At 43.2% G+C, this 27,438-nt stretch overlaps 1 protein-coding gene across 1 annotated transcript in view; it reads right to left on the bottom strand.

Moving 5' to 3' along the window:
• Positions 1–27,438, bottom strand: part of LOC121673099 (DNA topoisomerase 1) — a 66,679-nt gene that overhangs the window by 12,975 nt on the left and 26,266 nt on the right. The window contains exons 3-9 of the mRNA XM_042046150.1: positions 24,469–24,571; positions 14,756–14,882; positions 14,162–14,220; positions 11,340–11,435; positions 8,310–8,385; positions 7,259–7,356; positions 2,791–2,906 (exon numbers count right to left, since the gene is read on the bottom strand). Coding sequence (XP_041902084.1) covers positions 2,791–2,906; positions 7,259–7,356; positions 8,310–8,385; positions 11,340–11,435; positions 14,162–14,220; positions 14,756–14,882; positions 24,469–24,571 — 675 coding nt within the window. The remainder of the gene's footprint in view (positions 1–2,790; positions 2,907–7,258; positions 7,357–8,309; positions 8,386–11,339; positions 11,436–14,161; positions 14,221–14,755; positions 14,883–24,468; positions 24,572–27,438) is intronic.

Genomic DNA, 27,438 nt, shown 5'->3' with positions numbered 1-27,438 from the left:
ACCCCTTCCAGCCTTCAGCTATTTCTAGGCAGGAAGAGCCCTTCCTCTGGATACGCTACAAATAGGCTGGGAAGAGATGCCAAATATTCAACTCTCCTTCATTGCAGGGAAACGTGTCAGGGTTCTGCTAATTGTTCCCTCTGCTGTGGGAATGCACTCCTGCATCTCCAAAGCAGGCTCAAAAGCCAGTTGTTTTTAAGAAAGACTGAGCTGTCAGTGAATGGAGGGGTCACATTCCAGCTTCTCTGCATGACTGCAGCACAAAGTGGAATTGCTGCAAGGGAAGACTGAAACACAAGGGAATAGAGGCTGCTGCAGCATGGAGGCTGTGGATTCGACATCTAACATTCCTATCGAGCACTTTTTGGTCCTGATTGCATTCCTGATGAAACGTGGGGTGCCAGTGATCCCTCTGAAGGATTCTGCATGCAGCTCACATCTCCATCTAGTTGCAAGAAATATTTAAAGTTCCAATGGTTGGCAGACAGTCAATACCTGGGGATTTCTAACAACCATTTTACTGCACAAAAGTGAACACAAGAAACTGTTCAATCTGTGCTCTTGGAAAAAAAAAATACCACGCTTTGGATTTACTACATATTTTCAAAAGTTGCATCATCTCTAAAATTAAAGCATGGGAGTCAGCTATAAAGACTTAAGATCTATAAACCCTCGTAAAACAGGACTTAGCAAAAGGTCCTCCCAATGATCTGAGAATATTCCACGATTAAATAAAAACAATAGTAACTCTGCCAATTTTTAAGCTGTAACCTAAAATACAGCATTTGTTTGCTTATAACAGGAAATGGGGGAAGGGAGAGACAGCAAGGGACTGTTTTTCCAGGCTGCAATTTTAGCTTGACAGAGGCTATCGAGTTAGTAACATGTTATGGGGCTAAAATGTCTGATATTTTTCCCAGCTAGCTGAAGGCTCAGTCATCTTTATCTAACCACTTTAGAATATATTTCGCTGGACACAATATCCTTTTTTTTCACGAAGGTTTGAAAAGGCTCCCAAGTGACAGAGCTGGTAAAGAAAGGATTTATTCCAGAGGCATGATATTAGTTACCTGATTTAAAAAATGAAAACCAGACAGCAACCAGGGGACATAAAGAGCAGAAGAGCCCTCATGGCCACCACTGCAACTGCCACCACCTACACTCTTACCTTGCCCCACCTACAGAAAAATGTGCAAGTTTGAGCCACCACTGGACTATGAGCAGTGACTGGTTAACCCACAGGCACTGAAAAAGGATGGCTTTGGCATTTCAAGCTCCTTCCCTGAGCAGGTATCACAGGCACTTCCAAGAGCCCCAGCAGCTGTTACATGAGATGAAAGCGGGCAGTGAATCCCCAGGCCGGGGACAGATTCCTCCGGTGCGAGCCGGCCACTGGCCAGCCACAGCCTCATTACTGGGCTCTACAAATCACCCTGGGATAATCTCGAAATGAGACAACGCCTTGTGAGCACAGACAGAGGCTCTCAGCAGCTGCTGTATAAATCAAACATCTGATTTTTTGCCTAGTTTCTCAAGGAAGACTTATGGGATGTCTTTATTTGCCAGACCCCCTCCTTGCCCACCCCGTGACTGTTGAGCTTATTGATGAATTTCTGTGATGACAGAGGCAGAGGTTACACAAATCCCTGCAGAGGCTCTGTGAAATAGAAGGCTGGAGAGATGAGGAGCTTACTGTTGTCTGCACCAAGGGATAGCTACAATGCAATCTGCCCCTCCCCTTCTCTAGACAACAGGAGAGATCATGCATTTTTCAATACAGGGAAACAATTTCCAACTTTTTATCAGGTTCTTATCAAACCCTAAGAAAGAAGGCTGCAGACATCCTTGATCACTGTGCTACTTGCTTGAAGATAGCCTTTAATATGCTACAGCATATTTATTTCACTACTTTGCTGCTGAAAATGTAATGCCACCTATTCTTCAGTATTTAAAAACACTGTGTCATGTCACATGAAAACAGCACGTTGCTCCTGGAAGAGTTCCATGTGCAGATGTCCCCATCACCAAAAATTGCATTTTCATCCATTCAAATACCTCCCACCTAATTCAATCCTGGGTTAATTTGATCCTTCATTTAACATGATCACAGGACTAAAAGGAAACACACGGGTCATCAAATTCAGGCTCCAGCAGGCATCACATCATATAATCCCTTTCACGTGAGCCTCAATCAACCAGGCAGCCCAGGATATTTCAATCCCACACCAATTAGTTCTACCACACGCAGGTGTCAGGGAGTGGGACCATGACTTACATGAGAGGGCTGTGTCCTTGAGGCCAGGGTCATCCCATTCATTCCTACAAGATCCTAACCATCTGTACCCAAATTCAATTGTCTTTCATTTTGCTCACACCACCAATCAATCATGAATTTCACCACAGATGATGGAAGCTGCAATTCTTGAGGTTAAAGAAAACAAGAGCAAGCCTAAAGGTAACCAGTGACGAGGCAGCTACAATTACACACTCCACTGGTCAGGCACTGCTACTCTGAGGCATCAGACACTCATTCTGCAAAGGAACCTGAGAGATTCACCACCATAAGGGACTGAGAACAGGTTTATCCCTGTGTCACTTCAGTGAGCAGAATTCAGCAGGCTCAGGTAAATCCCTTTCCTTGCACAGACCTCACTTTGCTGCTGAGGAGCTGATTTAAGTGAACCACTAAAACACAACCACCTCCTCAGCTCTTCAGTCCCCAGAAGAACACCGCAATAGCCTGAGATGTTTATTTCTCTTCCTAGCAAGTAGAAACACAGATTAACTCACCATCATAATAAAACTTGACATTTTCAGGCAGAGGTTCATATGGTGGAGCAAATACAGGACCTTTGTGCTCTAGGAACTTCCATTTAATGCCTTCAGGGTAGCGCTCTTCTTCCCACCTTCAAGAGAGAAATATGAACCAATACAATTTTAAGCTCCCAATCTTCATTTTATTACTGTGTGGGTATGAGAGTATGCTAAACCAGCAAGAAATCACTGCTTTGTAGGGTACAGACCAACAACAAATACTTAATGTACTATCACCATTTAATTCTTTCTTTTCTCCTCTTTTTTTTTTTTTTTTTTCCCCTCCAAAAGCCCAGTCGTGTCCATGAACACAACACCTGGGGCTGCAGATTACCTGATGCCATCCTATTCCTCACCTCTCATTTGCTCCTCTTTTCACGAAATCACACAGCTGAAATTGCTTGGATCTTAAGAAAATAAGACTTGGACCCTGTAAACCAGCTAGGATCATGCTAAATTAGCTTCAGCTGTGATCTAACATCAGGTCCAGGATGCCTGCTCAGCAAACTCAAACAATTGTGGTATATTATGCAGCTGCTTTCAGATGTGGACAATATGCCATTAAGGGCAGAGATAAAGAAACAGATGTTCATTTACAAGCTAAATGAGAACCAACCTGCTTGGACAAGAAAGACTAAAACCTGCTCTGTCATTTTAAATTCATTCCAATTCTCTGGGTAAGAAAAGCATACTTGAACAAAACCAGAGCAGCCCAGAAAACTGCATGTTTGCCTTAAAGAGGCTCTATAAGAAACGCTCTATAAAAATGCTTTGCAAGTGATGCATTTGGTATCACAACACAGCAAGGCAGGCGCCACCAATGCCACATTCCAAGCAAAGAGGGTCAGCAATTCATCTGCAGAGAAAAGGGTCCTGCCAGGCCAGGATCCTTCCCCCAGCTCCCAGTGCCTAGGTCACTGATTCCACACTCCTCCCCTCCAAGCTCCTTTCATAATTACCACAACATTACTGCTACATGCTGCTGGCACAGGATTACCTGCTGGGAAAGGCTATTTCACCTCAGCCATCAATCAGCTGAAGACCATTAACCTGTCACAGCACTCAGTCTCTGAATTGCCCAGACAACTTTGTTGAGCAGCCATGACAATAAAAAAAAGGAGTTTAAGCTTCTGTCTGGTGTCAGCTCTAAGGAGCAGCATTCCCATTCCAGGTGCCACGGCAGCTGAGGAGAGATGTGCACGTACTGCCTGCATCTCAGGAGCTGTGATGCACTGATAGATTGCTTCATCTCTACTGAGATAAAAGTCACTGCATGGAAGAGAAACACTGCACAGAGATAAGAGTTTCTGCTAGAAGACACTCAAAATGTTTCACTCGTGTCTGTACATCAACAATTTAGGAACAACAGCAACATAGCAGCTGGCTAGAGTTTGAAAGGCACCACCTTTGACCACACCACTGGACCTGACTACTTCTGATGAGAAGCAACAGCTTTAACAGGAAAGCACCCAACCCCAGCTATCAGTGCAGAACTGCATTCAGACTTCAGTCCCTGGCTGGGAAGAAGGCTTAAGTAAACCATGTTGATATAAGAAAGCAATATTGACAAAGATTCCAAATATTTACATTCCTAATGATTGTTGTGTTTTGGGTTTTTTTTAATTAATTAGAAGCTAGAAATATAAATATTTTGTCAAACATAGGCCTAGGTTCTTCCACCCAGAAGCTCCTTTCAGCAAAACAAACCTAAACCACTCTCCTCTCTGCCAGAATAAGCTTCTCCTCTCTGACAATGAGCAATTTTATTCCAGTGAGAACAAAATAAGGGCATCATTCACAGTAGTTACTACTTTTCAGGACAGGTTTGTCATTCTCTTATTTTAAATTTATTTGTCTCGTATTTACTTGATGAGAAATTCTGTACCTCTATCCCCTCCTGTTCTTTTAGAAAGGACACATGTAAAAGCAGTACTAGACATGCAGCAGTTTAAATTGATAGCAGAAGGACACTGTGCCTTCTGGGAAGGCTACAAGGAAACCTGGGATTCATGAGGTAGTTTCTAAGCTCAAAACTACCAGAAAGTGCGCCACAAAAAGACCACAAACCATCCCCAATCCCTCCTCCACCTTCCTAAACATCATACATAAGCATTAAGACAAAAGGTGAAAGTGAGCCTCCTGAGTTTAGCTCATTTTTCATCCTCATTTGGTTTCAAACAGAAAAAGCATTACAGCACCACTGCCCTTGGCAGCTTCTGGTTCTAAAGCAACGCTCCACACATGATTTTGTAGGAGCAAGGAGAATGCTGCCTATTAGGAAAGCTGCCTCACTGATTTCAGCAACAACTCATCAGTCATATAGGCTTCTTAATTAAATCCCACATCAAACTTGCTGTCTCAGGAAAGAAAAGTTGGGGAAGATCTTTTAAGTGGAATGAAAAGAGAGAAGATTCTTAAGAAAAAACCAGAACACACCTCAGGGATATGTTATTTCAAGGAAATGAACTTGCTGTAACACAAGATGGGAGAAGTGCTCGTAAGGTGCACTTCTGGATCACATCCTTCACACGCTGACAGGGTGTGAAAATGACCTCTGCGAGAGCTCCACGTGGTGATGAATGAGGCCAGTGCCTTGGGGATGTCTGCATCAAACATTCACATAAGTGAGGATGAAAATGCTCAAGGCAGCAAGCACTTGAGGAAGCAGCCAAAAAGGTATCAGACACTCAGAAAATTGACTCAGATGGAACATAAAATGCCCTTAAGAGAAACAACTGAAGTGCAGATGAAACCTTGTCCAGCAAAGACGCGCTATACAAAGCTGCAGATGGATGACAGGAACATCAGCAGAAGGATGCAGCTACCCAGTGCCAAATCCTGCAAAACATGCTTTCCAAGGCAGTTTTCCTCAGCAGTAAGCACAAACTGCAGAGCTTAACACAGCTACAGGGGCCTGTGCTGCCCAGGCAGGTGAGGGGAGAACAGCACAGCTTTCCAGTAAAGGTCTGCTGTTCAAGGATACAGCCCACAATAAAAGGGAGCTGCAAAAACAGAATATTGAGCTAGAAAGAACCAGCAAGGGGAGCTGAGACAAAGCCAAAAAGACAACAGATCATTAAGGCTTAGAAGGACCTTCTGTAGCTTCCTACTGCTTCATGTCCCTGTAGTCTGTTAATGTTACTGCGCATTAAAAATATGCTGTCAAAGGGATTGAGAAAAAAGGGGATTGCTCAGGAAAAAGGGAAGGTTTGGGGAGGGGCTGGAAACCTAAGTTTCAAGGGAGTATTCAAGTAAGAAAAAGATTTGCAAGTGCTGATGTTCTGAGGAAGCTGTGACAGTCAAAGAGAAACATGTAAGACTATAAACACTACAGAAGATTTTTTTCTTTTTAAAGATGAATCAATAATAGTGTCAATAAAGGAGTAAAGGATTGAACCTGAAAGGATTGAAGAGATTGCAAAGACTTTCCCCAACTCTACAGCCAAATGATCTGAAAAAAGAAAGTGCTCATGGAAACATCCCTGAAAGGTCATAAAAATACATTACAGGAGGGCAGAAAACACACATGCTTTTGAGAAGTACATATGCACTAAAATGAGGGAAGTACTAAGGCCAAAACTTCCAAACACACAAACTCCTTCAAATCTAGAAATAACAGCTTAAATTACTATGGAGAGTTACAAAAAAAAAATCCAGCAGGTTTCTTACACAGAGCACTACTGATGCATCACAGGTCTGTATTCCAAATGAACCACAAAGGTCAGACCTACTTAAAAAAGGTTCTAAAAAAATTTAAGAGTGGGTGAAAAGTACAACTTCAGTGATGTTACTTAAGGATCCTGGGCACGACAGAAAGTGTTTTTCATTTAAAACTCATTTTCAGAAATCATTTGTCGAAGAGTCTGAGCTTAACTGGTCACTTGAACAACTTTCATTTTTGTGCCAGTGCAGGAGCAGTTTTGAGAGGCACAGCTGACACCCAGCTAGAATGAAAAGCTGGACACCCACTCATGCTGTACCTCTATATAACAGATAAATTCTACTAGAATACTGATTAACACATCTGCACATATTAATACATTCCTTAATCCACCTGCACCTATGAATATATTCCTGCTGACACCCCCAAGCCTACAAGCTTTCATACTGCTCTGAAGCATGTCAGCACAGAACAGCTTCTGGGCACAAGAATATTGGTATCTGATCATTATAGGCAGCCTCTATGTGACACAGGGAAAAAAAACCACAGACAACCCCACAAAACACTTATTTCCTGTTTTAGGGATATCACTTCTACTTCAGAGGATGAACACAGTGAATGAGATATTTATTTAGAGCTTACCAGAAAGTAAGCCAATTATTCAGAACAAATCCTCATGAATCAACAGAAGAGAAAGCCAGATGTGCTTATTCAGCCAGCATGGGAGGTACAGGCAAGTCCAGGTGCAGATGGGAGCCTACAGCACTGACTATATATAGTTACCATTTCCATTTTTGCTCCTCTTCTTTTTTCGGCTTCTTTCTTTTGTCCGCTTCAGGGACTTTCTTATCTTTGCTCTTGACTTTCTTTGCTTTGCTGTCCTGCAAAATGAGTAAGAATTTGTTAGAACAAGCTACTGTATTTCCCCCTCCCTTGAAAAGATGTGTTAAAACTAAAAGACTCTCTCTTGGGGTATATAAGAACGGAATTCCTGTGGCTTCGCCGCATAAATGTGCTCTTAGATCATCCCATTAAGTCAAAGTCTGCTGATGGTCCCACTTAAGTTTTCAGCCGGATTCTTTTACTTTACACTGGGGACATGCTAAATGCACACAGCCAGTTATTCTGTCTCACCTGGTAAGGGGCAAGTCTGGGCCACGGGAATGGAACTGCTGAGTTACAGAACCTCCTCCCTGGCCTGCACTGGTGTGTCTGGTCTGGCAAATGCTACAGAGCACAACGACCCCTCTCAGGTGGCTTCTGGGATTCTACTGGTGTATGCTCAGTGTAGAGACACTTCCTTTGAAGGGAAGAATTAACCCTACTGCCAGGAGGTGCCGCAACATGTGTCTCACAAGGGTTCCTTTGCTACGTGGGAAGTGTAGTTCAAATTATGGCTAACCTTTTCCAAGTGCCTCTCCAAAGAAATTTCCACCTAGGCTCCATCTAAATGCTTTAAGCTTCCCTCTAGCATCTCAATCTCTGTTTCATCTCCCCTGCCTCCGAACCCTGCCACATCATCTGTGCAATTACCACATTGTGAGCAAGGCTCCCCTGCTCCCTGCCAGCTCCTTAACAGAAGGACTGCGAATTGCCTGGAACAGCCTGAAAGTTCATGTCCTGGAGGCATCTTCTCCACCCACTGTTTTAAGGGTAGGAAAGAAAGTTTCCCAGACTTTTTATACATTGTAGTTCAGGTAAGTTAATATCTGCACCATAGGGGGATCTGCCACACACAGCTCTGTTCCGGACAAAATCAGGTTCCCCCTGCTCTGCGTAATTCCACACCAAATAGCCTGGCTTTTCTTGATCATAAACTTGTCTGTCACATTACCTCTTCCTCCTCTTGTTTCCTTTTCTTTGCTTTCTTGATGTCTTCTGTTTTGATTTTCTTGGGTTTGTAGTCAGCACTAAGAACAAAAAGACTTGCTGATGAAAGCGATCCATTTTCCAATACAAATAAAGAGAAGTCATAGATGTACAAAGTTTGTGTGCACGAGCTTGCAGTATTTCTGGCATTTTTAATTTCTAAAGAATATAATTTATACCCTGCTCCCTCAGAAGACTCAATAATCCCAATCCAGCACAACAGCCTACAAAACCCACAAGATGTTACTGTCAATCCCTCTCGGCAAGTTTCACACTGCTGAAGCAAACATCTTCCTCGATGAAGAATTGATTCAAAAGCACTAGTAGCCACGCAGTGATTACATGGGATAGGATAAATGGGTAAAACCTTACTGGCATATTCTATCCCAACTCTTTTTCCAGTCGTCAGTGTGGGACCTTGCCCACAAGGCTCACTTTCTGCAACCCCCACTAGTTCAAACAATAGTGAAACTGAGTACTGGCAAATTACATAAACACAATCTCATTTCCAGTGAGGTTGGAAAAGACCTCTGAGATTATCAAGTCCAACCTGTGATTCAACACCACCTTGTCAACCAGACCAGGACACCGAGTGCCACATCCAGTTTTTCCTTAAACACCTCCAGGGACAGTGACTCCACCACCTCCCTGGGCAGCCCATTCCAATGTCCAATCACCCTTTCAGTGAAGAAATTCCTCCTAATGTCCAACCTAAACCTCCCCCTGGTGCAGCTTAAGACCATGTCCCCCTGTCCTGTCCCTTGTTCCCTGGGAGCAGAGCCTGACCCCCACCTGGCTGCACCCTCCTGTCAGGGAGTTCTGGAGAGTGATAAGGTCACCCCTGAGCCTTCTTTTCTCCAGGCTGAGTGTGACTGCACTCAGGATGATCTGCTCCATGACCTTCTTGGGCACTGAGGTCAGGCTGACAGGCCTGAAGTTCCTTGGATCCTCCTCCTGGTTTTTCTTGTGGATGGGTGTCACATTGGCACCTCCAGACCTCTGGTGTGGCAGGAGTGGATAAATGATGGAAGACCAATCTGTGGAGCTCTTCCACTGCCTCCTCAGCACACTTGGATGAATCCCATCCAGTCCCATAGAACTGTGAGCATCTAAGGGGCTCAGCACATCACTGACTGTTTCCTCCTGGGCTGCAGGGGGTCCATTCTGCTCCCCATGCCTGTCTATCAGCTCAGGGACCCATCTGCCCTCAGGATAACCAGTCCTACTGTTGAAGACTGATACAAAAAAGCCATTAAGTACCTCAGTCGTCTTCTTGTCTTTGGTAACATATTCCCTCTGGTATCCAATAAAGAATGAAGGTTTTCCTCAGCCCTCCTTTCGTTATTAACTTATTTATAAAAACACTTATTATCCTTTACAGAAGCGGCCAGATTAAGTTCTAACTGAGCTTTTGAATCTCTTGTTTTCTTTCTGCATGACCTAAAGAGATCCTTAAGCACTTCTGGAGTGGCCTACCCCTTTTTCCAAAGGTGATACACTCTCTTTTTCTTTGAGTTCCTGTAAAAGTTCCCTGCTCAGGTAGGCTGGTCTTCTTCCCTGCTGGCTCATCTTCTTGCACATGGGGACAGGCTGCTCCCCATGCCTTCAAGATTTCTGTCTTAAAGTATGTCCAGCCTTCCTGGGCCCCTTTGTTTTTAAGGGCTGTTTCCCAAGGGACTTTGAATCAGTGCCCTGAATAGGCCAAAGTCTGCCTTTTGGAAGGAAGTCCAGGGTAGAGGTTTTGTTGATGCCCCTCTTTCACCAAATACTGAAAACTCCATCATTTCATGGTCGCTGTGCCCATGACCACCACATCTCCCACCTGCCCTTCTGTTTGTAAACTGCAGGTCCAGCAGGCTACTACTCCTGGTAGGCCGCAGCTGTCCTTACCAGCTGAGACAGAAAGTTCTTTTGCACACACTCCAGGAATCTCCCAGTCTGCTTCCTCTCTGCTGTGTTGAGTTTCCAGCAGATATCCGGCAGGTTAAAGTCTCCCACAAGAACAAGGGCTGGCAATGCTGAAACGTCAGCCAGCCACTTATAGCACAGTTCATCCACCTCTTCATCCTGGTTGGGTGGTCTGGAGCAGAGTCCCAGCAGGATATCTGCTTTACCAGCCTTCTCCTAGATGCTCATGCATAGGCACTCAACCTTATTGTCCCTATCCTCGAGCTCTATACAGACAAACCACTCCTTAACGTACAGAAATACCCCAATTCCTAATCTTTCTGTTGCAGACATGAGACATCATACATCCAGAAGGCAGCAAGTGATTACACAAAAGGAAAGATGTCCCACCCATGTCTCTTGGAAACTGAGACACACAGGGATGGAGTGCCACCATGGTGAAACCCTTCCAACCCATTAACTCCTGACTGCTAATAAGGACAAACTACCTGAAGAGCTGGATGGACACAGTGGCAGATCACAGTGAGATGGAACTGAGCTTGTATTTCAGTGGGTTCCTGTGTCAGGCAAACATCACATGTGCTTCTCTTTCAGACAGCAACCCTCAGCATAACTTATGACAAATTGAGACTCCAGGCAAACCACGCCAGGCAGTGCAGGCAAACCTCCCCCTGCCTGCAAACAGGCTGACAGTGCATTTCTGTTCTCATGTGCAGTCATTTCCTTGCCCAACAGAAACCACTGCAGCCACTTAGCTATGTTAATACCTCATGTGCTCACATTTTTGTTTTACAATCTTCATCAGTCTTTACCTGCCTTCTGGGGTTTTTCTTTTTTATTTACTAGTTCTGCAACATTTCACAGCACCATCTGCAGAAGCAGGTAATGGCATTTTGCCTTGCACAGCAAAAATACTATCCCTGCCCTGCTCAGAGAACTTGTAACAGCGTAAGGAGTCTGGTCTCAGACCTCCAGTACCCATCTCAAGAAGTCTGTGCTGATCACTTGAAATTCCACCTGCTCCCTCAAAGTTCTCTTTTTAAAACCAAAGGCAAACATCCAAGTCACCAGCACCCACGCCACTTACTCATCATCTTCTCGAGGTCTCTTCAGGGGTTTGGAGTCCTCTTTAGGAGATGCATAAAACCCATCATCATCTGGTTCATCTTTAATACGTGGTGGACTACAAAAAGAAGCAAAGAAACATGGTTCTACTTTCAAAAAGAGGAAGTTTCCTGGAAACCAGCAACAACTAAGTTTTAAGAAATAATCATCTGCAAAATGGGCATGTCTTCCACGAAATGTGCTGCCCATCATAGGACCCCAAAGACTTGAGATGTGTCATTTTCTGAACATCCACAGATAGTGTAAGGAGAGTTATTCAGTGTCTACACATCTGCCATTTCTCAAGCAACATCAAGTTCAATGTCAACAGCTCAAAGTTCATTTTGTTTCCCTGAGGTTTTGAGTAAAAACCACTATAGCTTCCAGCACTTTCAAATACACTTAAAAACTGAAATGCCTGTGTGGAGTCAAACGCAGGATGTTGTTTAGTTCCAACTCAATACCCTTATTGAGGCTTCTAAGAGGGAAAAAGATTATCAACTAAACAAAGATTTGAAAGCTATTCCCTGGAATATTTTGCCAACTAAATATTGAGGCATGTGAAAACCAGAAAAGGAAACAAAGATTTGGCAAAGTTAAACAGATCAGTCTCTTTTCACTATCCAAACTGCAGGAAGCAAACAATCCTGTCCCTTTCAACAGACCACAAAGTTAGGCTCAATGTTTTCAGCCATATTGTCCCAAGACATTAGCAATAAGAAAAAAAATAGAGTATTAGTGCAAGAGAGACTATTCTGTTAGACAAACTCATTCTTTCTAGATTTCACAGAAACACTTCACTGATCGTCATAAAGAAAATGATGCCTCAAAGAGTCCAAAATTACATTTTGAAGCACTTAGTGCCATCTTGGGCTTCCTTATTCATGTCCCACCAGCAATTTCTATATCAAACTGACTCAGTTTCCAAGTCAACATGCGGATTTTGCAATCAGATGGAGTCAGAACTAAAATAAGCAGCATTCAGCTTTGTAGACCACAGTCAGCAGGAGACAGTAGGGAGTCTCATGTTAGCTGGCAGTGTGTCCGTGAAGCAGAACAAGCAGTTTGCTCCCTCACAGCTCTAAAGCCACTGCAGTGCTGGAAGATGCAGCTCAGGGGAGATACAAACAAGCTGCTCTACGAAGCCATTTCTGTTGCATCGCCTGTAATTAAGTAAGACACAAGTGTGCAGCACAGAGACAGCTGCGAAACATCTATGGAAAAAAAGGTAACCTATTCTCCCTTTCAGGCAGAAATGTAGAGCTACTGTTTGTAAAGTCCCTAGGAATTCTATCTATTTTAACATTGTCTATTTTAACACTGAAATACTGCACAATGTTTTATAATGGAAGAAATAAAGTGTGAGTCTGTGAAAAGAAAGGAGCTGTACGACCAAGCTGAACCTTGACTTGCATTGTTTCCAAGACTCTAACACTGTTCATTGTACTAAGTCTTAAGGAAAAATCAAAACCATCTGAGTAAGGACATTTTTCTCTGCAGAACTTGTAAAAGAATATTTCAGCAGGAAAAAAAAAAAAATTACTTTACTCTTAGCCAGCATTTGGCCCTGAAGAAGGCACAACTGTGATGGCTCCTTCAGGCTTTTCTCAAACTCATTAAAAAAAACTCTTGGACCTAAGGAGGATTCAGTTATCTTGATATGAGAACATCCAACATCCCTGGTGAGATCAGCACATCATACAACTGTGTTGAACAGCAGAGGGTAGAGACAGTTATTAACTGTCTGCTACACCACAAACACCTAAATGTCACTGCTCTCTTCCTGAGTATTCCCCAAAGGGCCTGGAGATGGCGCCTCTGTCCTGTGCCAAGCCTGACTCCCTCTTTCGTATTTTTAAATAGGAGCAGGGAAACGAAACAGATGTAAGAACTCGTGTCAGAAGGGCACACTCAAAACAAACACAGAATACCTAAAAGGCATGGGCCAGGCAGGTGCCTTCTCCCAACCTCTCTGTATCCACAGAACGTAGTGAGACTGGAAGGATTTTGTTCGTTTTGATTTTTAAGTGGATTCATAAACTAAATGAATTCATGAACTGAGTGCTGTTCTTGACTAACAGATATGGATACTTGCATCCACCATACCACACACCTTCAGTAAGTCAGTGGACTTGACTTAGCACCTTAAAAATAACCAATGGCTGGGCTGTAAACAAGTCACAAGAGATCTTGGTTGACTATTAAGAAAAAGTACTCTTCCACCAATTGCTCACTTTAGGTGTTTAAAAAGACTACTTAGCGATGACTGACACAACACTCAAGTCCAGGAGGTTCTATTATTAGCAGGAATTTAGTACTAGAGTAGGACATCTATGCATTTCCTGAAGGTACTTCTGATTTTACATGTCACTCTTGTCGCTCCTCTGCAAAGGCTTCAGGCTGCAGTCACATACAGGACAGACACACAGAGGCAATCTGGACTGGCTTTGCTGGGTCCTGTCTCCAGCAGACTGCCTGCACGTTCAAGTCCCAATTTTACAACAGAGGTTCTTTCAAACCCAGCTACCAATGTTCCCATAGTTCAGTCTGTCCTCAGGAGAATCCAGCTCCTTAATACTTAGACAAACCTAGGGTATGCAGGCAGACACCAGGTATTCCACAGCTCCCATCTCCAGTTACTGGGTACACAGATCTACCCATTCTCATAACTGAGAAGAATGTATCTTCTGAAGGGCTTAATAGTGCCCCAATTTTTTCTCAAGACCAAGTGAGAGGATTCAAACACTGAGCACCTATGAAAAGTCAAACTGCAGCTTTTTGCAGATCATAGACCTGGTTTCTTACCTGGAAAAACCATTTTCCTTTTCCTTCTTTATTTTTATATCACCAGAAGATGACTTCATCTGAAAAACATAAAAAGTAGGAGCTGATTAGCATTTTCCAACACAATGCAGGGTATTTAACTTGCAGAAGGAACTGTGACTATCTCCATCCCCTGTAGTCCTTAGTGACCTACATGACAGAGAGGCAACACTTTCTGCAAGTCTTAGTCAATTCAGTACTTTTTGGTTCTCCAATTTCCTCAGCAGATTGGAATTAAGTATATAGTTTGTTCTTGCATGGACTGAATGTGATATGACAGATTCTTCTCCCTTGTCTCTGAACCCAAGCTTGGCAAAGTGAAATGTAACGGGAAAAAATGTGGAGCCAGTGGACACAGCTCACTGTGGAACTGTTTCTATTCACACACCTGCAGATAAAGTCCTTATGAGTTCATATCTAGCACTCCACAAACAAGGTGTCTGGGTTAGCATTGGGATAGTTCTCTCCAGGTTGACAGAAACCTTGAGTACAAGCTACATCTAACCCATCGAGTTTGTACTATTCAGTAGTATAAGCCAGACCCATCCTGTTGTCTCTCCCAGAGGAGACACCCACCTTCTCTTCCTTTCTCTTCTCCTTGTCTTTATCTTTGTGTTTGTCTTTGTGTTTCTCTGAGCTGCCATCTTTGTGTTTGGTTTTCTCCTTGTCTTTGTGTTTCTTTTCCGAGGAATCTTTGTGCTCACTGCAAAACAAGAGAGTGTGTTTGCAGAGGGGAACACAAGGAGATTTGACTAATACAATTTCCAGTGGTAAAGAATCACAGGTTTTGATGATTACAAACCCTAAAAAATAAGGGATCACCTTAACAGGAAGATCTACCACAACCTCCTGTCAGGCATCATCCATTCTCCTCGGGAAGAAGGACAGGAGGGATACCACAAAATCCCAGTTGCCAAGCCTCCACTTCAGGAAACTCCCTATCAGCCTGGATTGCTGAGGAAATCCACAGCTGCTACACTTAAAAGTTCAACACTTTAGGAAGAATTCCCACTGTCTCTGCTTTTCCTCTTTTTCCTAGTCCACATAAAAGGTCACTGGAACAGAGCCGCCAGCCCCGTCAATGCCCGTGTCAGCTTTTGCTCAGACAACAGTTTGTCATTGTAGCAGCTCTCATCTCTGGAACTTAAAGAGAAAACCGCTGATCTCTATTATTCCCAAACAGATGGGAAAACCAGAGCAAACAGGATATGTGATGTCCTTGTGCTTATGCAAAGTCAAACAGAAAAGGCAGGAATAATGCTGCAGTCCTCAGCTGGAGCTGTTGATACCACCACAGCCAGCCCAGCTCTGCTGAAACAGCCCCATCCTTTGGGGCAAGAACCCAACAAAGGTTTCCAAGTGAGAGTCTGGTCTGTAGCTACTCTGGTGTTATGATTAGCAGTATTGAGAGTTTAAATACCCAGAATTTTTAGTCAGAACACAGGAGAAAATGCATACAAGAAGAAGAAAATCAACCTTTATTCTGTTCCTACCCACTGATTTCTGAGACATTAGGATAAATTCGTATCACATTCTCAAGTTTTTCTTATCAACTAGAAAGACACATGGATGTTTTCAAATGAAAATGAGGTTTCTCATGGAATGACAAGCCTTGAGGCCAGAAATTGAGGCAATACTCTCAGGAGACTCAGAATAGAAACATCAAGGATTAGCAGCAGTGGTGTGGAAGCCAAGCAACAAGCCTAGCAATTCTACAGGACCTCAATACACACTTAAAAGGTTGTGTGGACTCCCTGAGGTCACCCTGGGCTTTAGCAAGTCAAAGGCATGGTGTAAATCAGCATGGATAGGCACCACCCAGATGCCTTCCTCATCCTGGCTGTTCACACTTTCCCTTCTCAGAACTTGACTCCCATCACTACTGCTCTCTGGGACACACTGTGCTTCCCGTTACAAAGCTTTACTAGAAAAAGGCACTTTGCATGTTTCAGTTATTTCAACACTCAGGTGCAAGCCCAAACCAATCTGGGTGAACACAGACCTGAAAAAGGAGTCAGGAATGCCGATTACAGATTCTTTGAAACTTCTTTTTATCACAAAACCAGACTGCAAAAGGGTTGATGGCTACAGAGAGAGAGCAGGACATCAACCAGTTCCCAGAGCTTGTGTGTGATTAGGAGCAAGGCAATCACAGTCACAAATACACTGACCCACACCCAGCTTACAACTGCAGAGGCAAGCACGGACAAATGGATGTGAACCTGCCAAAGGTCTAAATAATTCAAGCCTAGAGTAGCCTGAATAATAACACTCCAATAAATATACATTGAATAAATTGAATACACACCAGCCATCCAAGTTCAAGCAGCTAAAGCACGAAAATCCATCTCTGAAGGAAATCAGTATATTCACATACTGTGCGGCACTAAGAGACCAGCAGCAAGAGAAACCAGTTTCATTTTAACTCTCCAGCAACCTCTTCATACAAAGCAGTGAAGGCATATCTAAACATGAAAAGGCAACAGGCACTCTAGAAATGCTTGTAGTTAGACACACAGCACCACATGTTGCCTGTGAGCAGACTCAACAACTGCAGACTATTCTTACCCCACAGATCATGTTATGTACGGTGTGCTCAGGACATGCGAGTACAGACACGGAACATCCTGACACTGGATCCTGGAAATCCACGACATGCCTGCTGCTCCTGCTCAGATCTCTCATCCCAGGTTCTGTACCCTGTTTATTCATCAGTATTCCAAGCTCAAGACACCTAGCGAATTTTCCTTTGCTCCAATCAGATTCACTGACTGACTGAAAACACTAATGCTACACATCACTTACAATTTTTAAACTCAGGAAGGTCTGGAAATTCTGACTTGATACCTTGCACTTGTACCTGTATGCCAGGTACCCCATTTGCCAAAGACTTAAGGTTGACAATTTAAGAGGGATCTCAACCTTCATATATTTAAACCAATACTCACAATAATAACATTCGATATCAATAATCAATATTCAACCTTCCTAGATCAATCCAAGCTGTGGATGCCCCATCCCTGCATTCAAGGCTAGGCTGGACAGGGCTTGGACAACCTGGTCTAGTGGAAGGTGTCCCTACCCATGTCACGGTGTGGAATGAGATGAGCTTTAAGGTCCCTTTCAACCCAAACCATTCTGTGATTCTACAATTTAAACATACAAGAAAAATCATAACAAACACACACACAAGGCTCAGACCCATCTTGTTCTTTCCAAGTCTGATTTTGTTTATTTTCTGACTCATTCTTATTTGGTATTAAAATCCTACCTGAAATAACATGTTTTACTCAGACATTAATTTGCATCTCCAAAGCATGATACACACTGCAATTACTGGAGTTAGTGCTCTGAAGAAAAGATCATGGCAGTGGCTTGAGAATTTGGAATAGCAAAAGAGAGAGAAACATTCTGGTTTTCCAAAGCACCATACTCATTCATTCTCACTAGCAGCCAAAAGCACTCGCTTTCAGGATGTGACTGGAACAGCCCTGGGATGTACACAAAGCATGATTAAAAGCAAACTAATAGATGACAATCTAGATCTGCAAAGCTAAGATTGAAACAGAAACAAAATCCCATTGGCCTAGAGAGACACACACATTTGTGTGCGCTGAATGCTAACAAGACTACAGCTGGAATGCTAAAGCCTCTAAAAACTTAGGCTTGTTTAAAAGTAGATGCTCAAATAATATCTCTCTTGAAAGAGAGTAAGTGGCCAGCATTGAAAAGCTGTCATGCAATCTAATTGAAATTTTTCAGCACAGTTTCTCAGATTTTTCAGCATCAGAGCCAGAATCTAGAAGTTGGCTTCCTGACTCAATCTTAGTTGTTGGTTTTAATTAAATTTTTTTATCATAAGACTATCCTTCCCCTTTGCTCTGCAATGAGCAATAAATTTCTCACCCAAGCAATGTGGGCTCAGATAACCCAAGGAAACTCTGTCTCCAGTTTCACTCTGCAGCTTCATTTTCCAAAGATCAGCACTGGTGGCTTGGCCCTGAGGTCCTGCTTGCTGCTGCTCCCGGTGACTGGAAGGAATTCCCTAGATAAAAATCTGGTATTGTGTACTTTTCGCTCCAATGTTAAAAGAGAGCATAAATTTCTTTCCCTTATGTGTAAGAAGCCTGCTTGTCAGCCCTGTGTGTTTCCAGACACTGGACCACAGCTCTTTAACAGCTCAGCATGAAACTTATGACATGTGCATCAAGGAAGGCTTGTGCCCCTCTTCTCTTGGAGGGATGGAAATCTCCATCTCCCAGAAAAGCTCCCTCGGAAATGAGCCGATAACAAAAGCCTCAAGCAACAATCCTTGGAAGAGGAACTTCTTTTTTTCTCCCAAAGCAAAGTAAGTTGCTCGCATATTAACTGCAGTCAAGCTGAGCTGCTTTGGTCTTTCATTTGGCTCAGATACACATGTGAGCCTACAGTGAACACGATTTAACCACCACACTAATCTCAAAAGAAAAGAGAAGGCAACAGGATGCCATCCTTACCCTGAAGATGGAGTTTCAGCCTTCTATCAGAAAGCTATTTCCAGACAACCCCAAAGCTATTATTAGGAGGGACTGGGAACAATTTAAAGATCAGAAGTTTATCTTCCTGGCCAGTTCAAAACTGGAAAAAAAAAAAATCACTTTTCTTTAAAGAAACCAAGCAAAACGGTCTCAAGATCACATGCACACTACTAATTTTATCTTGAATTCATTGTTCAGGGCTCTGTGAATCCTTTGTTACCTTTCCTGCACATACCTCTCTGCCAACAAGCCAGCTTGGAGTCATGGAAGTAGGACAGCAAAACCCCCGAAAGACAGAGCGGAGCTTCAGGGGAAGTTAGCCTGAAAACAGGACAACTGGATCATAACAATTGCTCATACCCATCCCTGCTGACAAATTAAGATCTTCCTTCTCACCTAGACCGCTGCAGTTGCATCACTGCAACAGAACTCAGAGTTATACCTCTTGAAGGTGTTTAATGCTGAAAAACCTGCACCGTTTGTGTTTTTATAAGGCAACCAAGTGTAGTGGGAGATCCCATTAACACAGGCAGAACAAGGGATTACATCATCGACAGGTGTATCATGGTACTACTGGCTTAGTTCAGACCAAGGCCAGGTGAGCACACCTGAAGCACTCCATCCTTTGTGCCAGCTTGCTTACTGCCTTCCATATACAGTTTTACTGTGAACAAGGACATCCAAAGGCTGTGGAGAGCTCAGGCTGAAGCAGATGAAGCAGAAAATGCATCAGAAGAAGCCATTTCCCTTGTAAGCACGGATATATTTGCCAATGAGGATGCCTGCAGGAGAGAGGAGAGGGAGAGGAAGGGAGCCCAGGCACCTGGCAGCAGCTGCTCAGGCCAAGATCACATGGGAAAGTCACAAGTGGAAAGTGTTTCCAAAGAACAGCAGATGTGCAGATCACAGCTTCCTCCTTCAAACTGCAACAGCTTCGCAGTAATTTAACACTGCATTCTTCAGGTGCCATTTATGTACGTTAATAATCCCTTCCCAGGCCCTTTCCATTCCAGCTTCAAAACCACAAGCTGGGAAGGATGCTTTATCTAAAGTGTCTCTTATTTCCTCTCTCTGCTGTAATTAGCTCGTGACAGGGAATCTGCTACTAGCGAGTGCCAGAGCCGGCTGCCATCGGAGCTGTGCCTGCTCGGGAGCTGCTGCAGCACAACTGAAGCGTAAAATAACAGGGAGTTGTGATTTCAGTGCAGCCCAAAACCACGATGGGGACAGGGCACAGGTGACACAGCCCGCGTCTCGTTTGACGCAATACAGTATTAATGGAAACTGTGATCACATCCAGGCTAATGCACACCAAGGAAGAGCTGCCTGTGCAGGGAGCACTTCCAAAGCAGCAGCACCCCAGGGAAGGCCAGGTTTTCAGCTGGCTTGCAGGATATTATGCTGTTAGAGGGTTATCATATGGAATTACAGGGAATGAACATGTGAGCCCCAAAGGTCCTGCTGGGTTTCCAGCAATGCAATAAAACAACCTGAAACCATTCTTCCCAGTGGTGAAAGGAGTCTTTTCACAGATAACAGATCAAGCCTTCAGCAAGAGGAACAAGATGAAAATCTGGACTAACCAACAGCTGGTAAAAACTTTAGGAATTAGAACAATATTCACACAGCGAAATGAAGATCATGCCTAGCACACGCTTTCCATGGAGAATTAAGAAGACTACTAAAAAGCAAAAATTTTTACTACTGGAAAGCACTGTCACATTAGAAAACTGTTCGAGGTGAACTGTGCACTAAAATGGGGTAGAAAAACAAACCCAGCTGTGCTAGCAAACAGCAGGTGTGAGGTCTTTTAAAAAAATTGCCTTTACCCCTACACTGGGTATCCCTGCCTCTTCCTGCCCCCAATGCACACCATTCCAAGCAGATCAGGATCACATAATAAACCAGAGGAGGTGTGCAAGAAATCTGACCTGAAATTTATCTTCACCCATGGCTAGCAAATGCCCGGAATCTGTGTTTTTCCTAGCAAAACCATAAAATTAGAAGATGCCAGTGAAGATCAGGTCTGTGAATCCTTTCTGTGTTCCATGCCTCGGTTCATCCCAAGCTGTGATCACAAGAGGTTTTAGTAAATGAAGGAAATATGCAATCTGACAGAAGATTTTCTTCCTGCGGCTCCGGTGCTTGTCACGCTGACAGCACGGCTCAGTGCTGCAGAGCAGCCTCTCCGCTCCCATTCCCTGTCACAGCCAGCCCTGCCCTCCTCAGGCTCCTGGCAGCCCACTCTCCCTGCAGAGAGCCCAGGACACCTGGCAAAGAGACACCTGCTACTGCCAACACTTCCAACCTGCTCCCTAACAAGGCTTGGCTTCAAAGGACCTGTTATTTCATTATTATATGTGGTCCACTTGTCTGAAACACTCAACTCCCACAGATCAGAAACCTACTGCCACATGGGATTTGTTTCGTTTTATTTTTATAACCACTGACATTTATATTTAATGGATGTGTATTCGATTTTTGTTTGGAGACCAGGAAGTATGGGGCTAAAAAAATGAGCAAAAAACCACACTTTTTTGGATAGTGATGTGGATTTATTCCCTGATGCAGACTGTTCTTAAGTGGGCTTTGCATTTTCTTTCCTTGAGGGGTGACGGGAAGGTCTGAGGCACACAAATGTTCTCTCCCAGTTTACTACAGCTGTAAATGAGTGGTTAAGACACAGAAGTGTCATCTTGTGAGTGGGAGAGGAGGAAAGCAAGAACCAAAATTAAGAAGTTCTACATACCACTCCACACACTTCTGTCATATGAAATCAGAATTGTCTATTTTAGGTATTTCAGAGACTTATCTTGGCAGTTTAGATCCTTCAAAGTCTGGATACAGGAAACATTTATTCTCCTGTACTGGAGATGTTCTGTCTTCTTGATGCAGGTTTTATTTTAAAAGCTTTTTTTAAGTATAGGACAGGAAATGAAACTGTCAAACGATTACAGACAGACACAAAAACTATCTGCTTCAAACACAACCACACAGTGCTCTTAACTGTGCCCAGTGTGCACTGTGCTTCTCAGAATGCAATCAGGGGCTCTTCACACACCACGGATAAAATGTCACAGAGGTACCAATTCAAGTCTCCCAGAAAACAATGGCTTCAATTTCTGCTAAGGCACCATTCAACCTTTTTTGAGAACTACCAAAGATACAGCACAGCTTTTGCAGTAACACAGCAGCTTTTCAGAAATACAGAATGGATTTTGTGAAGATTTACATGCAATTCTAGAAATCTAAGATCAACTTTTCCAAAGGATTAATTTACAGCCTTTTATCAAGTACTTTAAAAATTCTTCATAGAGATAAAAAACATTGAAACCCCCCCCCTCCCCTTACTGTTTCCTTGAGATTTTTTCATTAATTTCTACCAGAATCATGGCTATTTTTCACTTGTTTCTCATTGTCAAAGGAGAAACTTCAGTACAAACAGGCAGGCTTTTTTCCTTCAAACAACGGTCACCTAAAATCGGATTCTCACAGACATAACTTACATTTATGAAATTGCATGGGTGACAGCTGAATCAAAGGATTTAGGGAAGAAATGTTTAACTTTCAATTATTTCTATGAAGTTTTGTTACAAGTCTGCTGTTTTTACACAGCAAGAAGCCAGACACCCTGTGCACGACTGAGGCTGAATGGGACAGTGAAGATTTTGGAGAACTCCTAAAGGAGTGATCCAAAGAGGATCACAGGCATGTCCATGTACGTTACCTTCCCAGAGAACCACCTTCAAGACCGAATCTCAAGATTCAGCACTATAAGACATCAATTTTTAAGGTGGCAGCTTTGAAAGCAGAGTGTGCACTCAGCCTGGGAGAGCGAAGTCCTCCCTTGCGAAGGAACCTGAGGGGCAAAGCATTACTTGTGTAATGCCTCCTCCAAAATGCCTTGAACAAACTGCCTGCACATGCATGCACTCAGCCATGCCACCCACAGAGAGCGACCTTTTTTGGGACCCCAGGATGCAGCAGATTCTGTGTTCACAGGACACACAAGCACTTAACAGAGACATGAAAACAACTGGGAGCATTAGGCACCGTGCCTAGAAAATGTGATGCGTTTCCCAGAGGGATTTCAAGACAACATGGTAGGGAGGAAGGAAGTACTTCAAGACAAGGCATGATTACATATCACCTCCTGAGCTACACCTCGCAAAACATCGCAGCCATTCTATCTTCTTTCCACTGTTTTGGTATTTATTGTTTGCAAAATCAGCTTCAAGTTATGAACCATAATTAGTTCTTCCAGTTAAAAACACGCTGACCATTTCCAACTCCTACACAAACGAAGTCAAAGCATTAATGAATTTGGGAATGTAAAGACAGTGCTTACATTACTCCTTACAAAAGAATGTGCTCTGCTAAGATTGCAGGAGAATGGTTTTTCAAGTGAAGCAATGAGCATTTGGAAATGTGAGGCAGTCAGTTTTGGGGTGCATGATTATCAGGAAAATGAAAACTAGAAATCAAGGCAATACAGACGTGTGAACAAAGGCAAAGAACGTGTCCAAAGTATTTCATCCTTGTTGTGAGAGCCAGCAAATTCAAGTTATTTGGCCTAGGGTTTTTTCCCCATCAATCATTTACTTTCAAAAAAAAAAAAAAAAAAAAAAAGACACATTATGGAACAGTAGGCTTGTGCAACTTCTCAAAAGATCACAGAAAATTCAATTCAAGTATGAGCCCAATAAAACAAACCCACTACTCTGCACAGACTCCCTCTTTCATGCTTCTTTTTAATAGGAATCATTGTTAACACAAGCTTTTTTGTTCCTTTTCGGACAGTGCTATCACAGTTGCAGAGCAATTACTTAATACACTCGTTTGCCCACAGCATAAACACTGTCTGTCATTCCCAAGTGCCACACCAGAAACTTTTCCTCCAGGAACTGTTTTTTCCAAGTTTTGCTGGCAATGTAGGCTCCATGACACTTGTGTGTCAGGAGTTACGACGGAGGAAACTTCTCTGAGTAACATCCTGCCTGTGCGTCGTACTCCGCCACACCAAATCATCACACAGACCTCCACATCCCAGTTCCTGCAGCTCACAGCCCAGGCTAGGGAGCAACTAGACCATGGAATTCACCAGCTCAAGAGCTACAGGCTATCACATCAGCGTGGTGACCTGGCAAGTGACTGGCATCAAACACCTTCCCCGTACAGTGGCAGTGTAGTGCATAAATCACATCGGACAAAAGAGCACACGATCCTTTGGAATCCATCTAACCCAGCAAGCTTCCCAGTGTTGCCTCACACAGCTGAGACATTCAGCCACTGTGGTGGCAGGCCAAGGATAGCACCATCATTCTGAAGGACCATCTTTCCAGGCACTTCTAATTATGAGAAGGCTTAGTAGCCACATGGGGGTCACTATGCTAAAGCGGTGGGGGTTTATAGCAGCATGGAAAGAATGCCACATTCCTGACAAATGACTGGAACCACACACAAAAGTTTATGAACAAAAGCAATCAATCTGCATGAAGGTGAGGCTGAGCTAGTTTTCTACACCTTTAGCAACACTAAGCTACAATAATCTTTTATGCATTAGTATCAGCTCACATTTGCAAGATACACAGCTTCAGCCACCCACATGGAAATGCAGGCAATGACAAAAATCAGGCTTAAAGCACCTACACTTATAAAAACCACACTCAAAATGTAGCAATTCCATACTCATTTATTATCAGAGTAATTCTTGTAAGACTGCACATTCAATGGTGTTTTAGCCTATGAAGACTTCATCCACTTTTTCCTCACCTATTACTGTGCTTGGACTTTTCCCGGTCTTTTTCCTTGTCCTTCTTGTGCTCTTTGTGCCGGTGTTCTCGGTCTTTGTGTTTATCTTTGTGTTTGTGAGAATCTGTAAGCAGAGAGGCAAAACAAAAGAAATTAAATTGGGAGAAAACTCCACACCTCCCTCGTGAACCTCTGCATTTTCCCCCACCGCATTCTAGTATTTCTGTGATTCAAAATTTGTAACAAAAATCTTGGTTTCAGAGGTCCTAAATGGATTCATTGTTCCTGCAGCACAAGTTAATTCATCTTGGCAACAGCTGCATTTACATGGTCTTTAGTTCAACGACCTTTAAATGCTTTTTAGACCCTGAAGAAATGCAATCCTTCCATTAACTAGGTACCTATGGATACAGCAAGTTCAACCTTATTTGGCACACGGGCAGCCTGGCTTCCTATGCCTCCCAAGCATTCTTGCTGAATACACAGAAAGGATATAGGAACAAAGCATAAAGCTGAGGCGTTAGGCCTGTTGAATCCCAAAATTTAAGATTTCTGCTTCCACAAGTCTTTAATCTTGACAAAGCATCCCTCCCTTCTCCCTGCTCTGAATTAAAACCATTTTATTCTTATCCCCAACAGTACATACTGTGACAAGCAGAAAGCAAGGAAAATGGGGAGTAATGGCAGAAGATGAAAAGAAAGGGTGAAAAGAAGAGGAGCGAGAATTCTCTCCTCCTGCTTCTCTATCACAGGACACATTTACCTCCCTCCGATAGCAGCCCCACCAAGAAAATCCAACCTGACAGCTGTAATGAGCTGTGTTGGTGGTCACCCACCTACACAGGTCAGGGCTGGTCCCAATTATGCGACAGGTCAGAAATGGGAGTTGGCACTCAAGTGACTCTACGGGAAAACAGTAATTTTACTGCTATCAGTTCCTACTCTGAGTGACACTTCCCATCCTCAGTGACAACTGTGCTGTACAATGAAGTCCTTTAAAGCACCAAGGCAATGAATTCAGCAGACAAAAAGAGCAACATAGTTGAATTGTAAATAAAGCCATTTACAAGCATTTTTTTACAAGTATATTAAAAAGAAGCTGAGGCGGAACTAGCACCTCAAAACCACCTCAAAAGGCCATTTACAGTCAAGGTCAGTGTGATGGGAGGAATGTGTGCAATACCCGAAGACTCCCCCCAGGTTTTGTTTTAACATGCTACTCAAAAGTAACCAAAGTTAAGCAGATTCTTCAGCAAACCTAAAAGCTGTGCTGACTTTGGCAACTGTTTTTCAGATACCAGTGCTAGAATTTCCACCAGAGATCTTGGATGTAAGGTATTAATGCTTAATTAATTGTAAAGATGCTACCATGCCTCTAAAAAGAATCCTATCCCTGCACTAAGAATAGGAAACTGCAACAAAAGGATTTTGTGACTTTCACAGTCACATGGCAAATGCACTGCAGAGCCAGGAACAAAACCTCATCCTCCTGACTCCAAGTCTTTCGCCACAAATTCATTTTTCTCCTTAAATGACACCAGCTCTTATAACCTCAACATTCAAATGGATTTAGAAGAAACATTCCCACAGAACATGATTTTAACCTACTGCTTTCTGTAACTTCAGGGTTTGCTTTCAGACACCTGCAGAAAGACAACATAAATCAACGTGGGAATGCTGACATTCAAGCCTCCAAGTTCTGCACCTTTCCTCCATCCTCCTGAACTAGGCGATGTTTCCTAGTGCTCTGGCATACACAGTGCACCATTTCAATCACAGGACCTAGTTTTCTGTGTTTTGATACACAGGCACGTGGCAGGTTATGTGGAACATTTGGTGTTACAGCACAAAGCACCCAAGAGTTTTTGAGTACCTAAAGAGCAAAATCTCTTTCACAGCAGGCAGAGTCTGCAGGCATCTCTCGCAAACTGTGTGGGGACTGGACACCCACACGCTCTGAACTGCAGAGAAGCAATTTCTCTGAGCCCTTCTTCCCACCAGGACAACACACATTTCACTGGCAAAAATGTTTTCGCAGTGCGTTTCACACTTACGATTCTTCAGTTCAGCCAGGAGCTGGAAGCTCTGGCTGTTTGCAAACTGCCTGGGGTTTATTCCACAGAGGGTTTACTCACTGATTCCCACAGCCCCGGCTGCAGCAAACAGCAGCTATTTACACTTGATGAATAGGTAAATTGCGAGAGAAACCAGCGTGATGCTGTACACAGAGCTAAGTACAGTCACTGTATAGCACACACACAATCAATTTTTCCTATCGACCAATCAATGGAAAACGTGTGTGACTGTGCTCGGTGCTACTCTCTTTAAGAACTTAAGAGCCACGCAATGACTTTTCTCCAAGAAAAGCAGGAAACAGAACAGTTTATCTTGATCACCAGATTTCATTGCAGCTAAATTGTGCTTTACAGCTGAAATTAATATTTACTCTTGGAAAGCAGTTCCAGGGATATACCCTAGAACTGCTGGAGCTAGGTATCTGTTTCCTCAACCCTTGGCTGTACTTACAATGATTTGGTATTTTCAGACAATTAAAACCTGGTACTGCGGCAAAAAAAACCCACAAAAGCTTGACCAGTTAAACTAGCTCTGCTTGCTAGGATTTGTTGCCAGACAGCTTTTCTTTACTGTCTACCAAGGGACTGCTAACAGGAACGTCTTCCACAGAGCTGGTCTGGCTCAAAGGCTGGGGAACGACAGGTCCCACGCATGGCTCAAAAGGAGAAGACAAAAGATGTCAAGGTAGAGCTACCTGGTGTCTCTCAATATGAACAACACTTCAAATTTAGTGCTTCCATGGAGGTCTACCTCCCAGGCATATCTCCTAAGGATTAAATTATTCTGGAATATTTGCCTAGTATTCAAACTCCACGGTGCTGCTTTCTGACACAATGGCATGAGGCAGGTTAAGAATGAAGACTTCAAAAGAGTTTATTAAATAGTCTTGAACTGACATATGCATGTCCTCAGAAG

The sequence above is a fragment of the Corvus kubaryi genome, unplaced genomic scaffold (genome assembly GCF_017639235.1).
Source record: "Corvus kubaryi isolate FWS band 111438036 unplaced genomic scaffold, C.kubaryi_AGA036_p1.0 65189, whole genome shotgun sequence".
NCBI classification, from domain to species: Eukaryota; Metazoa; Chordata; class Aves; order Passeriformes; family Corvidae; genus Corvus; species Corvus kubaryi.
Note: the sequence above shows the minus strand (reverse complement) of the source record. Positions and strands in the feature narration are given on the sequence as shown.